The 15,444-nt window shown below is 37.9% G+C and overlaps 1 protein-coding gene across 2 annotated transcripts in view; it reads left to right on the plus strand.

Moving 5' to 3' along the window:
- PPP1R12A (protein phosphatase 1 regulatory subunit 12A) overlaps nucleotides 1–10,718 on the plus strand; it is a 113,253-nt gene extending 102,535 nt beyond the window's left edge. The window contains exons 25-27 of one of the 2 annotated variants that reach the window (XM_014248945.2): nucleotides 2,680–2,730; nucleotides 4,330–4,491; nucleotides 9,131–10,718. In XM_014248945.2, coding sequence (XP_014104420.1) covers nucleotides 2,680–2,730; nucleotides 4,330–4,464 — 186 coding nt within the window. In that variant the 3' untranslated portion in view covers nucleotides 4,465–4,491; nucleotides 9,131–10,718. The remainder of the gene's footprint in view (nucleotides 1–2,679; nucleotides 2,731–4,329; nucleotides 4,492–9,130) is intronic. The other variant, XM_005519385.3, reaches the window with a different exon arrangement.
- Nucleotides 10,719–15,444: the final 4,726 nt, after the last annotated feature.

A 15,444-nucleotide genomic window follows, 5' to 3' on the forward strand; every position in this document is an offset into this window, starting at 1 on the left:
AATAAGCTTGTAGAATTTAGCATTTAAAAATAATTTCAGGACACCATTTTAATGTGTAATGTAACAATAAAAAAGCAAAAATTAAAAGAAATTGTAGAGCTTTTCTCAGTATGCTTCTCCAAGTATATGACTTCACTAAAATAAAATATGAAACTAAAGATTTTATATAAATTACATAAAGAAGAGAGGGCAAAAGTAAAGTAGTGAGGAAAAATTGTAAGAAATAAAAGGCTGACAGAGAAAGAGCTGAAGGCATCTTCATACTATATTTTCAAGCTGAAACCTACCTTTTCAGTGTAGAAAATATGTATTAAGCCTAGATATTCACTCTAATAAAATTCAGAAAATACTGGCTTTGAATTTTATTTAAATTCTTCAGAATTGATTTATTCAGAAGTGGGTTTCCATGATGTGACTTGGTGATGCAGTGTGAATATTGTTCATTTGAAAACTGTTTACCAGAAAGGGACGATTTCCACAGGGATGGGGGTACAGATCAGACCACACATGCAGGGTCCTAGCAATACATGGGCAAAAATAAGGGTTTCTTTAACAACCTGTCACTCTTCCAAATATGCTAACACCCCTTTGCAGAATTTTGTATGATGTGATAACTTAAACTTACAGGTTTCAGTCTGGATTGGAATTCAGAAAACTGTAGGTACCTTTAAACAAATTTTTCCCAAGTTCAGAATTCTTCAGCTGGGAATTTGAACTGGGGAGAGGTGTATTTCTTTTCATTATCAAATATACAAATATATGTAGGCATATACATCTGGTTTCACTTCTTAAAAATTGTATAGCTCTGGTGGGGGATCAGCTTTTCATATATATATATAAAATTGTGTACCTCAGTCTCACTGCACAATCCTGTGGCTCCTAATTGCTTTGATAAATACAAATGAGCTATTATATTTTCTAAGATGAGATATTAGCATGTATCTTTTTTCTTTTTTTGTGAGTTACAAATGTTCCTTGGTATACCTTACAGAGTTGAGGCAGTATATCATAAAATTTTAGACCTCATAGATTTCAAATGCTTTCTTTGAGTCCTGGAAATAATCAAATAATACTGGCAAATCATCTCAATGAAACTGCAGTGCATTATTCCACTGGCATCCCTTAAGCTAGTTCCAAAAAGAGCAAGCAGTTCAAGAGAAAGAGAAGCATAGCTTCATCTAATAGGAACCAAACAGTTTTCCAAAGATTATATCTATACCAGTCTTTGTTTCTTTCATATAATGGGAAGTATAAAAAAATCAATTAAAGACTTTACTGAATTGGTTTTTATTGCTAATAAACAAGCTCAACATGCTAGTTAAGCAAATGCTTATTATTAACACGTAGTATATGTTATTCTGTAAAACTGGTAGGTAACAGATAAAATTCTAAGTATTGTAAGACAGTGTGGGATTTTTGTTATTTACATCCGTTAACTCTCTGGTACTTATGCTCATTGTTATTATAAAAAAACTTACCTTGAAGGAGTTAAATACATTAATTAGTAACATCTGCAGTAATATATTTATTACTTTGATAAAAATTAAAGTTGTTTGTTATAATGGGAAAACGTTGGTGTGTAATTGCACTGTGATTAAACTAAATTCAAATGATTTATATCTGAAAGGTGTCCGGCAAGAGTCAGTATCTACTGGGCGGTATGATCTAACCAAAGTTTTACACACCTCAGCCAATGCTGCTTGCTGTTTGCATAACACCGTTGTATGCAGATGCATATGTCCACTTTGCAATAATCTGTTGCTTTTGCCTCACCCTCTGGAAAAAAAATCTGAATGTAGAGTACTGATAACTGCAGCTGCTTTCAAGTGAGATACACTGCATTGTCTGACACAGGAAAGCAAGCATCAAGCTATAAGCCCCAAAGTCTATTGCATTAGCTGCTCATCTGTCAGATGTGTTGAAAAATAGGTTTAAACAAAATCAAAACATATCTGCACTGCAGACTGCAGTGTAGTATAGAAAACCCTAAGCTAACTTTCCATAAGCTGGCTTGGTTATATAATCAGTGCAATCAAATTCATATACAAAGGATAATTTCTTCTGCTTCTCAGGTAAAAAGGGAAATAAAAGGAAAAATAAACTATATGAGAAATGCAGAAAATCTTCAGGAAACATTTTCTCAAGAAGCAGGTGATCTCATGTAACTAGATTTCTTTGGTATTGAACTAAGTCCTGTAATGTCAGTTGTATCAACATCAGGTTGCAGTTTGGAGTGTGGACAGATCCCACTGAGCTGAGACATGTTTCAGCTACCTTTGTCTGTGAAAGCTAATGCTTTTGTGCTTGTATCTTTTAATATTCTTGGTTTTTTCTGATAATTTTCTGCATTTCTTGGGTATTAAGGTCTTAAAGAAAGCCTAGCTCATGAAAAATAAATCCAAACAAGTTGTACTTAAAAACTTTTTAAATTAGTGAAAAGGAGGGGGTATGTTTTGTAGGACTTGATATTAATTTCTATATCTCTTCCTCTTTGGATATTAAAATTCCATATTGACCAAATTTCTATATATCACTGCCATCACAAGTTTTCTCTCCACACTATGCTTTTGGTTGTATGATCTTTGAAACTTGAAGTATTTCACTGTTACCACAGTATTTACAAGCTGTAATTTTTAAAACATTGTATTGTTCAACATTAACACACATCTTCTGATTTAGGAAAGAAGAGCACTAGAAAGAAGGATATCTGAAATGGAAGAGGAACTGAAAGTAAGTAAATTAGTACACCATTAATAACAAAGTGTATTATTATGTCAGTGAGACTTGCAGTCTGGCAGTAGTACTGGTCTCTCTAATTTCACTAGAAAACAGCTAAGTTACAGCATGTCAGAGTCACTCCTTTCACACAGCTTGTAGTGGAGCTGCAGGGCTGGCATAAGCAGCTGTACATGTACAATTGTGGAGAAGGTGCTGAGTTCTAGGATTCTATAACATGGCTAACAAGAAACATTCAGGGGTGGTTAGAGTGAAACATATCTTAAGCTAATCAAGATGGAATTGCGGTCTACAATTTTGATGTGATACTCGTAAGTTTTCTTTACTAATTACTATTATTAAAACCCATTATTATTAAATAGTGGTAGTAAATAACTGTATAGATATTTAATCATTAAGTGTTGTTTCAATCTTTATCTCATGTTCTTTGTTAATTAGATGGCATGAAACAATATCAAAAGAAAAATTTCTGATTGTATAGTGTGTGAATCAGGTTTTAATTAACAAAATGCAGTAGGTAGACTTGGGCTGTTGACAGACGAGTAGGATTTACAAAAACTGATTTCTGCTTTTTTCAACTATGTATAAAGTGAATCTCAGAAGCAATATTCTTTTTAAAATAAATTCCATTTCTGTTTTGTTTGGATTCTTTAACTAGTCCTTATCAATGTTAAACCCTCTGATATGATTAAAAAGGGTCAGAATTTGAGTGAGATTATTTTCTACTATGTGCTTTCATATAAATGTTGGACATGGCCAACCAAACTCATAGAATTTAAGTGGAATATTAAAGTACCATTATTTTGACATTTGATATTTGTCACTGGTTAATAAGAAGTTTCCTTTTAAGTTTATTTTTGAGCTCCCTCTGGTGCTTGAAAATGGCATTAACCTCCAAATACTTTTCATTAAAATACATGCACCAAGTTCTGTTGTAGTAATTGAAGCTGACGGGCAGAAAAGCAACTGTGATGCCTCTGGCTCCCTTGGATTTAGACCAAGATAGTTTGCTGTAAGGGAGGACACAAGGTCTGTGATTCCTTGACGGGTCTTCAGAAGTGAAATATAGAAAAAACAAACTGTGGTAGAGGAAAACAATTGCCTGCCCAAGAGTAGAAGACAGGATGTAAGCTATGGAAAGCTGGGCTTCTGATAAAAATAGAGAATACAAATGTATTGCCTTTTCCAAACGTTTGCTTTCAATAAGCAATAAGTGAAAATTCTGAATTAAACATTAAATATTCTTCCCATAGTTTGTTGCACAGTTGTTCAAAAGTATATGTTAAATGTATCATTATGTACAGGGTTTTGAATAGGAGATTTAGTTTGTGCAATTAGGATGTTAAGTGAAGAATTCCAGGAATAGCTCTCATTGTTAATGCATCCTGAACTGTTTTGGAAAGCTGTGACTAATCACTACTGGTACTTAGATTGCTTTTCAAGAATGTGCCACTTGTTTGATTCTTTCCTTTCACAGCGGCTTATTTACTTTAAACAGGACTGTCTCTTCTAAGTTTTCCTTCAATTCTGCTCTATCTAATATACATGTAGGTTTTTTTCTTGCTTTCATTCCTATTTCTTTGATTCCTGCAGAACCTGCAACAAGTAAAGCAGATTCAATCTTTGAAACACATAAATGAGCGGCTGGTGACTGAGAATAGGGCCTTGACCCGAGTGCTTGCCAAGTTGTCAGGGTCCTGTAGGCAACTGCGCTCTGTGGACTTGTAATCTCTTCCTTCTCCTTTGTTTAGCCAGGCAGGTGTTGACACTCAGTTTGTGCTTGGGCAGAATATTACCATTAACACTTGTGTGTCAGAAACTGACTCAGTGCTGCTCGGTTCTGGAGGTGTGGCTAAAGCTAAAGCATGATGCCCAGTGTACAAGCTAGAGGTGTTGCAGATGTGCTGGTATGATGTGGTATTGTCCCTGCTAGCACTGAAGCTTGTCCTTGGAGATAAATTGGCAAGGGTCCAGGAGACCTTTGACATGTTAAAACCTTGGCTACAACTGAAAGGATTTGGATTTGCATGAGGATACACTAAAGTCAGTCTCTTGTTTTGATGTTTGTGTAAATGCTCAACTAGATTTGCTTCTAGTTTTCTAACAAATTTAAGATTTGAGCTTTCTTACTGCAGTTTGGTTTAAGTGCATAGAGGTGATAAAAGTTTAGTCACAACAAAAGAGTGTTTGAGAACTGGGGTCAGTACTGTGCATTTCTGAATGGTTGCATTAGCAACCATTTTTCTTACATTTGTGTGTTTCAGAGGGAACCAAAGTATTGTTTTTTCAGAAATTTATTGGAATTTCAAGTTGATTACTGTTTTCATGTATTAACTTCCCATTTGGGTCTTGTTAATCCTTATTCTTACCTAGACAATTTAAAACATCCAGTTCTAGTGCAGAGTTAAGATTATTGATTTATATTGCTATAAAAATTAGCAGTGTGGATGAGAGTCCTACAATGCATGGACTGTAAAATCACAGACACAAAAAACCTCTGCCTAGTGTGTCAGATTGGTTCAGACCCCTTCTGATAAAGGTATGAACTGCTTTGAGTTTCATCTTGGAAAACAATGCTAGTCTGTTGTTCTTAGTGTTATTGCAGGGTTGTTTCAGAAACCCATGAAAGGTTCAAAACTTAAATGTGGTTTCATTCTCTGACAAATCTATATGCCTTTCTTCCTCTTAAATATAACAAGTGTCTAGGCTGGAGGTTACAGTGAGCTTTTAAGACATGTAGTTGAAAAAAATAAACAGCCTTCTGCAGGGTGACTCCTGCTAAACTGCTTCCTTTCATCTACCCCCCCTTCCAGCTTAGAAAGGAACATGATGAGTGTGCGTTCTGCACAGAATCTGATCTCAGATTTTCCCCACTGAGAGGCCTGAAATGAAGAGGTTTATCCTTTTGCTCGGTGTCTTTCTGGAATTGGACTAAGATTAGGATGTAGTGTTCCTGATCCAGACCCTGCATTCCTCAATGCTCCCTTGTGTTAACCCTTACTGAACAAGTGGAAGTCGGCTCACTCACCTGGCTGAAAACAAATCCTTTTATTCATAATAGTACTTGATCTGTCTCACCACAGTATTGTTGGATCACTAAATTAACTGTGCAGAAAGCAGCTGGAGCACACTGCTACCTGAGGAGGGAGAGCTGTCCCTTTAGGGCAGTTGTCTTACATCAGCCTCAGCAAAACAATGTGTTTTTTCAACACAGCTGAGCTAATCTAATGACTGCTGACCACAGCTATACGTCCATACTGTCTTTTTTTTTGCTAGCCACTGGTATTACTTTAAGCATGGTAAGCCATTTGGGGTGTTAATCACAGAAAACCATTCAGTGTTCCTCATCATAGCAGGAGTTTAAAATGGCAGGTCATTGTGGAGGTTGCTATCCTGACCAGCAAAAAAGCAATGGAAACACAGCAGGGAGCCTTGACAGTGTGATGGTAGGTTAACAATAGCAGTGTGCCTGAGTAATCTGAACAGGTACTTCAACAGTTCATGAGCTTTTTGTAATCTTTATTAATCAAGTTGTTTCATATGTACAAACTGGTAAATTCTCCAGCAAAAACAGCCATGATTATTACTGTAAAGATCTGAGATGGCTCCACATATGGCAGATCAAACAGACAAAACAGTGCATTTTTAATCTTATGCTAGAATCTCATCACAGGAAGATACTTGGCTATTTTAGTGAGAAGCAAATTGGAATTCAAAGTGCAGTATGTTACTGTAATTTTACTGCATTTACTGCAAAGGCATTTTTTTCCTCCCTTGAGGAAAAAACAAGGTGTTGGTGTCACCTCATGAGAAGTTTGAGCGCCCACAGAAATATACTGCTCCAAGAGAATTGTTTAAAGTATGTGGGGATTACTATAGATGAGAAGTGTAAGTATTTTAGGTTACTTGTGCTTACCCTTCCTGATGAATCTCCTGCTATTCACAGAATCGTAGAATTATTTAGATTGGAAAAGACCTCCAAGATCATCAAGTCCGACCAGTACCCCAGCACAACCATCCCTAAACCATGTCTCTGCATGCCACATCAAAATATCTTTTAAATACTTTTAGGGATAGCGACTCCACCACTTCCCTGGGCAGTCTTGCTTGACAACCATCTTGGTGAAGAAATTTTTCCTTTATGCAATATAAACCTCTCCTAGTGCAACTGGATGCCATTTTATCTTGTCATATAACCCTTTTGTCTCTAATCAGTCATCCTCTATTCTCTAGCAAACTCACAGCAAAAAAGAAAATATTTTCTTATGACCTATTCTGCCTATTAATTGAATCAGGTTTAAAATCTGCCTACAGATTTGCAGATACATAATGGTACTGGATTATGCTAAAGCTCTAATTTCGAACAGTGGATTTTGTTAAAGTAGTTCACCAGAAAATCTACCTCTCTGTGGGTCTGTCTCTATGTAATTAACCATTATGGGCTGCAGCTCCCTCCCTGCTCAGTAGGTTGAAAGAGGACTGTGACATTCCTGGCTTTACTTTGAGGTTTCATTGGAATGCACACACAACACTACTTTTCAAAGTACCTATTTAACCAGTACAAAACCAGACTCCCTTGATTGCCTGTGCATGGCTAGATAAGGGCTGTTTTGGTTTCACCCAGTACCTTTGGTATGAAATCTGTAGCAGAATGGAAAGGAGGAAGAAGAGGTTTTGGTTGGTTTGCCTGAACATATGGTTGTTCGATTGTTTGCAGACACATGCATATTATATGGATATGATCCCTATCTTGGACAACAGTAGTTATTTATTACAGATTTTTACAGTTATTTTTTACAGTTATTTTTTTTTAGATTTAAACAATGATTGAAAATTGCAAAAAGATCACTCATGTTGTTCTATTTCAAACATTGACATGGTTTTTGAAAGTAATCAGCATTTTACAGCTCATTTTGTTCAGAGCACAGCTCTCACTTGACTATAATTGAAGCTTCTCTGTGACTCTGAAGAGCTCAACTTAGGTGGCTTCCCCTAAACTCCACCATAAAACAGAGTTGAAATCAAGGACATCAGAATGATTTTTGCCTATTCTAATTTTAGAGACCACCTTTTTTCTTATTATTATATCCTGTCAACTTCCTTTCACATATTTTGATATTTGCAGGGAAAGAAACTAGATATGTACAACCTCAGTCATTTTCAGTTCACCACTCTGTTTTCCTGTGAAGGGGTCTGCAGTTCAGTGCAGTGAGTGTGGACAGAAGGAGATGTAGAAATGAAGCCTCTAGTGCACAGTTAATTAATCCTGTATTTTTAAACTTCTCAGTTCTTACTATTCCATTATAATATTCTGAATATAATGGGATTGAAAGTATAATTTTGTTTGGATAAAATGAAAACAAACTAGTGCCAAGAAAATAACAAAGAATAGGGTACCAGGTGTTACATAGGTTGGTTGGTAGCTGAACTTAGACTTCCTGCATACACTTGCACTTGAGGTTACTGAGCAACCACTGTACAAGAATAGGCTGTTACCTCCTGTGTAAAACCCCTACTTGAATCCATCGGTGTAATTTAGCCATGAGTGCGATAGGTGGTTTGTTATCAGTGTGTGAATGTAGATGCACAGAACTGCTGAGATAATTTCTGGTTTCTCTGGCAAGCTGAATTCTTCCAGTACCAATCTCTGTGCCCTGACTTGTCTTCCTTTCCTATCTGATGCAGTCCAACTCTCACCTTATTTGGCTTCTGCCTTGCAGCTTTTGTGCTTGTGTGTCACCCATCTCCTTTGGCAGCCGTAACTTGCCGTTCCCTAACCTGTCTGCCTGAGTGTGTAGCCTGGTGTTGCTGTGATCTCTTTCAGTGATCTGATCTTGTGTGAGCTATGCTATTCAGGGACATGATCTCAAATTACAGGATGTGTGCTTCAACATGACTTTGGAAGTGGTTGGAGGATTAATGCTATGAGCTAACAAGCTGAATCACACTGTATCTGATCGGGATGAAATCATCCAAGAGCACAGTGGTAGAGATGCTTAGCCACAGCATGTTTTTTTGAAACTCTGCAAGTGCAGTATAGACAAGCCTCTTTAAATTGTTGGTAGTTAATTTTCCGCCTGCCCCCCTTCCTCCCCTCTGGAATTTGAAGTATTTCATTACTTTCCTCATGCTACTATAAATGCTTTTGTCAGAGGCTGGTCATCTGCACCACTGAGTTTTACTGCATCTAGTCCAAGCAAATAAAAACTTCTAATCTCTAACCCTTAAATGTATCATGATAAAAGGGGAGATTTTTCTGAACTGCTGATATGAAGTGTGAGAGCTGCCAAGATACTTAAGCTGAATAAAGATTTTTACTCACAGTCCTTGCCTAGTCTTGCTGCTTTTACTTGGGGTGTAACAGCAAATAACTATCATGTTTCGTTTTTCATAGATGCTACCAGACCTGAAGGCAGACAACCAGAGGCTAAAAGATGAAAATGGGGCCTTGATCAGAGTTATAAGCAAACTTTCCAAATAAAGGGTTTACTACAGCAGCAAGTAACGGTATTGCACATCATGAGTAACTCCAGTGGACCATGGTATGGCAGTCACTGGAAGTATGGGAAGATCCTTCGGAGACTGTCATTTTCAGATATCCTGCCAAACACCCTCTTACCTGTGTGTTTTTTGTATCAAGATCATTGTTTCTGTTATAATGCAGCTGCTGAGAAGATAAAATGACTGAGAAATCTTGTTTACAGCCACAGCATAATAAGGAAAGTATTCAAGGCCAGATACGCCTCAGATATTTAACCAGTAAGCCTTAGTTGTACATAAACACTTTTACATCAACAAAAGCTTTCAGCTCTCACAGATGACAGTTACTCAATAATGTTTTTGTTGTGCCACAATTCCCATTTTTTTCCTATACTCAGTTTTTCTTTAAGATTTAAGTTTGGATTTTTTTTCCCTTCTAATTTTTCATGTACCAGATTTTCTTGTACAGTGTTTTCACAGCTTTACCATTTGCAGAGACCACACACCCTTTTAAATTACATAATTTGTGTAGCTAACTAGAGTTGTATTGTCCAACCACCTGGAACAGAGATGTTTGGTGGAACATTTGCTTTCACTGTTTGTGCAATATGCATTTATTTCCTATACAAAATGCTTTAAAAGTCAGTTGAAACTAGAAATATTTTAAGAGTCCTGTTTTCTGCCTTTATTGGTCACTTTTAAAAAAAAAAGAAAAAAAAAAGAAGTTTGTAGTGAAAGACGTTAGATCCTGTAATCGTCACATTCATTTGAGCAGGTACTGAGTGATGCTGTATATATAAATGTGTACTGGTTTGATTTTTCAGACCACCACGTGGCATGCTTGAATATATTTCCCTATTGCAAATGTCTGTTAATGCAAATTAGGCTATCCAGAATAGTGTGTTTAACAAAGTTTGTTAATTTTTATGGTATAAAGAATTTAGACATTGTACATTGTATGGAGCCCTATCTTTACAAAAGGTCTAAACTATATAAAAACTTTATTATCTTTTTGTCCCTTTTTTTCATTTGATAGTGTTCACCATAATAAAAAAAACCATAAATATAACTGCTTCACTACATTTCACATACCTGTATTTATCTGAGTGCTGTCCAAAACTGTTGTGCTAGCCAAAGTAATGTACTAAATCATTTGAAAAGCATAACCCATTACACTCACAATAATGTTTATATGCACTGTTGTTGCCCTGTGAGAAGGCATCCAATTTGATAACACCATGTCAGACCATTTTATACATTTCAGTGGCCTTTAAAAACAAAAAGTACTTAAGTGAAGATCGTTTTTGTTAGAAACAGCTTTTATATATTCACTAAACCATTCAAAATATGACATCCTATTGGCACATAGTTTATTGCCTAAAACCACTGAACAGATCAGCCATTAAAACAAATTGTACATTGTAAAGCTTGTAGTAGCTATTGTATTATTGATTATATTATATACTATATTAAATGTGAATTTGTACCCCTTCATTTAAAAAGGTCATTGTGTTCTACTGCCTACTTGGGGGGTGGGAGGGTTAGCTTTACAGGGGTGGGATATGTTTTGGTAAGGAAGACATGATGTCCTCTCTCTGTTGATTGGTTTTTTGAAGATGTAAGGTTATGCTCTTACTACCAAGCTCAGGATTTTTGATTTTAAAGGTACACGGATAGTTTGAGATATTGTAATTGAACTGTATGAGAGGTGGGTCTGAACCATAGGGACTTCCATTGTCTTATGCTAATATAAAATAAAGAATTGAATGGCTGCAACATATTGAGTTCTGTTACAAGATAGTTTGGCATATTCTGGATTATATTTGGTAAGTTTGGGTGCCTGTGAATGATTAAATACGTGTTTCTAATATTTTAGTGTTTTATATTTAGGTTATTTATTCTTTATATCTAAAAAAATGAATGGCTACTGTGCTATATTGATTTTATTGGTAGTACTGAGCAGACCTTGTATCTGCATGAAACTAGTTGCAAAACCCACTATTTTGGAAAAAAAAATGTATTTTGACATATACAAATAAAATGAATACAAAATATTTTAAATGTGTGAAAGTTTTACTGATAAGACATTGAAATTTGTTATGAATTTAAACCATGTTATAAGTTTGCTATTTAAATTCTTTGGTGGGCATTTTTCATTCATTGCGTTACTTGGATGCAAAGTTCAAGTACCTTTCAAAGATTGTAATCAGATTGTGATTATTTGCACATCATTGTACATGCACATCTGTAAATGCAACAGTAAAAAAATGCCATATTTATGCAATCTGTAACAACTTGGACAAATGTTTATATATTTTACATAAACCTGTCTGTGTGCAGAATCTGAGAACCATTTTTTACGTGATATTAACCTAATCTCACAAAGCAATTGCTAAACTTGTGTCATTGTCTTATTGTTCCTGATTGTGTTGAAGATCTATTACATCCCCAGAAAATCCAGCTATAACAGAGAAAAATGGGTCGTGGAAGACTATTTTATTATTTAGGAGACTGTTTGCATGGAAGAAGTGTATTATTGCTGGCTGGTGACTCTGACAAGCCTCTATAAATGACTAATGCCTTAAATGGTAATTCAAATTAGCAACTTAGATTTTCAGGGGACTTGTGACAGTGTGGAAAGGGATCTCTGTGTCCAGAATTAACATCAGATACAGAGGCATGGAAGTAGCTGGTGTGGAGAGTGAAGAGGCAAAGGGCCTGCCCAGAACCAGCTCCAGCCATGGAGGGAGCCATAACCTGGGGAGGAGGAATGAATACAGGACACTCAAGTGGGAGGAGAGTGCAGGAAGCATGGCTTCATAAGGACTGCCTGACCTTTAAGGCTCCAAACAATAGCAGATACCTAGAAGAAAAAACACAGGAGCTGGAATTTCATTTTTTGCCCACCTTGTCTTCCTTATAAACAATTTCCTCTGAGCATTCCTAATTCTTACTGCCATACTGGTTTACTGCTGTTTCCTTGCCAGATCCCCAAAAGCACCTTTACAATTCATAATGTGCAGGTCAGTGCATTTCTTTACTCACCACCAACTACAAAATGTGAAGTACTGTCCCAGCTAAACTTGGGTTGTGCTCACGTGAACATGAAACTGGTATTAATCTTACCTGTCCAGTATTCCTGGCCACTATTCATCTGTTGCCGTAAGAGCAAATGGGTTGCCATACAAGGGTCCTCTCATTTCTGTTTTAGGAAGAGTAGTTACGTATGTTTTAGACAAGGAAAAAGGCATACTTTTGGGTTTCTGAAGATACGTGCCTTAGGAGATGTGTGCTGAGGGAGAAATTTTAATTATTTCACCTCTATCAGACACAAATGGACTCCATCTGAGAACACTCCTACCAAGAGCAGGGGGTGAGGAAGAAGTACACCATGATGTCAGACTAGGAAAGGCAGGACCATGTCAGAAAATGAATGATGGCATCAGAACAAAATTGGCCCCAAGTCAAGAGTTCCAAGGCCCCATCTTATCCAAGCTCCTGAACAGAGAAATGTCCAGTGCAGCCAACAGTATGAGTTATAGCTTGCTGCTGGCTCATAACACTGTTCAAAGGAGGAATTAATTTATTTCTAAATTGAGTATGAAATAATCATTACACTGACTTGTACTTGATCTGGTGATCCTGGAAGTGCCTTGACTTCCTACAGCTGACACTTTTTGTTCTTTTATGGCCATCTTGAGGTATTACTCATCTCAGTAGCACATCAGCTCCTCAAGAAAGGAACATGGACCCTTTTGTTTCTGCCCTGTTGCTTGTGGTCTTGTGACAGAAGTGTAAATGAAGGCGGCCAAATGTGCCATGCTGAAATATGGTGCAACTATGGGTCCTGAGAAGTTCCAGGCTGGGCCTCCCTGGAAGAAAAAGTGGGCAAGGGCTCTTGGCAGCTAAGGCCTGTGCAGTATGAAAAGTGTAAGCAGTCTCATTTTTAGTTACTCTTAAAGTCACTTTTCACCTCTTAGTAGTAGCTTCAGTTTTTCTAACTTGGCATGGTACAGTGCAGCCAGTAGATAATTATGGCACTTTAATTGTGCAGCAGGGATTAATAATGTTTTATTATGTTTATTATGTTTTATAGATGAAACTTCCCAGTTACAATCCAGAGGACTGTCACAGCAAAGCCATGACACAAATTCACTATATAATATACATTTAAAAAACCCAAGAAAACAAACTCCACAGCCATTACACAGTTTTTGGGGGAGGGTGTTTTGAAATAGAAGAAGCAATTGTCACTGCATTGTAGGGGGTTGCTTTCCCACTTGCTTTAAAGGTTCTGTTGAACAGTTCTGTTGCAGCTCTGCTGATCACCTCTGTGGAATTACAGGGTTGTTTCCACATAGGGATAGCCAGTCTGTCTGCTGGGGAACAGAAGAAATGCTCTTAAGTTTTTTCAGAAGAAGCTCTTGCTGTTGATATTTATGTACACGCATTTAGCTGAGTAATGTGTGATTCAGCTTCCTCAAGTTCTTAAAGCCACCTATAATGAATGAAAAAATGCTGGCAACTGGAGTTACTTGCTTTACATTTGTTTGCAGGAGCAGCAGTGGAGCTGGTTAGAGAGTAGTAGCGAATAATACTGTGCTCAGCCTCAATATAGGTGTAAAATAAGACTAGAACAGTCCTAAAGGTGACTGGAGGTTCATGCACTGCAGACAGAATTAAAAACCAAAACAAAACCTCCCAAACTCACAATTAATTGCTTACTTTAAAGGGACAGCTGCTGCCATACTGATGAGGTAATGAGCTATTCCTGCTTGTGTCAGCACCTCCCCATTTTGTATCACTGATTAGATAGGAAAAGTATGTAGCCTTTAGAGAAAGGAGGAACTGTTCAGTTCTTTCATCTGAAAACATCACCTGTTGGATGTCTAATGTTTCTCATCTGGCCCAGGGACAATTACAGCAGGGACAAAAGCCCCACATTCCAACTCTAATTATTTTGCCCTTCTTGCTTGAGTTCTACGTGTCTGTTTTGCAAACCTATTCAAGCTTAGCAGAAATAGTTAGCCGAGACAATGCAATTCATCTTCTGGTGTGGTCTTTTCCCTTTGCTTTATTTGCCAGAGAAGAAAGAAAAAACAAAACAAAACAAACGCAATCAAGTATGGTGGACGCTGGGAAAGAACCTATTTATTTATTTGGTAGCACCTTCCTGTGCTGCCCCCATTGCTCTACAGCGTCCTTGGAGCAAAGACTCACTGGGCTGAGTTGCTCTTTGAGCAAACCAGCGCCTGCCGCACTGCCTCGGGTGGGACCTCAGCAGGGCTGGCTGCTACACCTCCCACTGCCCCCCTTCTCTTCTCAGACAGAAAATAGTCCTGTTGCCCTTGGCTGTGGCTTCGTATATGCACGTTTTAATGATGCCTCTATTTGCAAAAAAGACAGACCTGATCTAAGGGAATTGCTATTTTGCAGCTAAAATGAAGCTACTGCTCTCTGCATGTGGTTACTTGGGCCTATACTCCAAATCTGCCAAGGGAAAGAGCGTAGGTTTTACATCAGCTGGTACAAAGTACACATCTACACAAAATTACACAATCTACACATCTTGCCACACAGTCTGGTCACTGCCCAGAAAGAAGAATTAATGAGTTTGTTTAAAAATACAAATCTGCATTTACCTCAACCGAAGGTATTGTCGGTGGTTCTTCAGCTGTTAGCAGCTCACCTCTCTGTTTTTAGCTGCATGAAAAGCACCAAATTAGACTAAATTCTTTCCTCCCACTTAACCCATGGCTATTGGCGATGCATTGTGACAAGTAATTGCCCAGTAATGCAGCCTCATAGTAAAGCACTCTTCGTGCTTAATGAAAATGAGAGCTTTCACTACAGGTTTTTATGCTTCTTTAGTTCCGTGCATAAAAAAAGGCACAACTCAGAAGTATAAGGGGGAAGGAGCGGAAACGATACTAGAGAAACGCTAATATTACTTTACCAGTTTCTGCCTAGGAATAATGGCACCGAGATCAGTTTCCAGCCCTGGGAGGAGCTCCGAGTGCGGACGGGCCGCTGGCGGGCGGCGTAGCCGGGAGGTGGCACCAGACGGCTTCGCTTCTCCCGGGCTGCTCCGGGGCTGCTCCTCTGGGCTCCCCTGGGGCTCCTCCCGGGCTCCCGCAGCTTCCCCGCGGGACAGCTGGTGCCGGCCAGCTCTGGCCAGGCAGCGAGGCACGGCGCCTGAGCCGCTCCCTCTGGGGCTGGAAGCGCAGC

This window comes from Pseudopodoces humilis, chromosome 5, assembly GCF_049639895.1.
Source record: "Pseudopodoces humilis isolate 2021_Gansu_Grassland_sample_001 chromosome 5, ASM4963989v1, whole genome shotgun sequence".
NCBI classification, from domain to species: Eukaryota; Metazoa; Chordata; class Aves; order Passeriformes; family Paridae; genus Pseudopodoces; species Pseudopodoces humilis.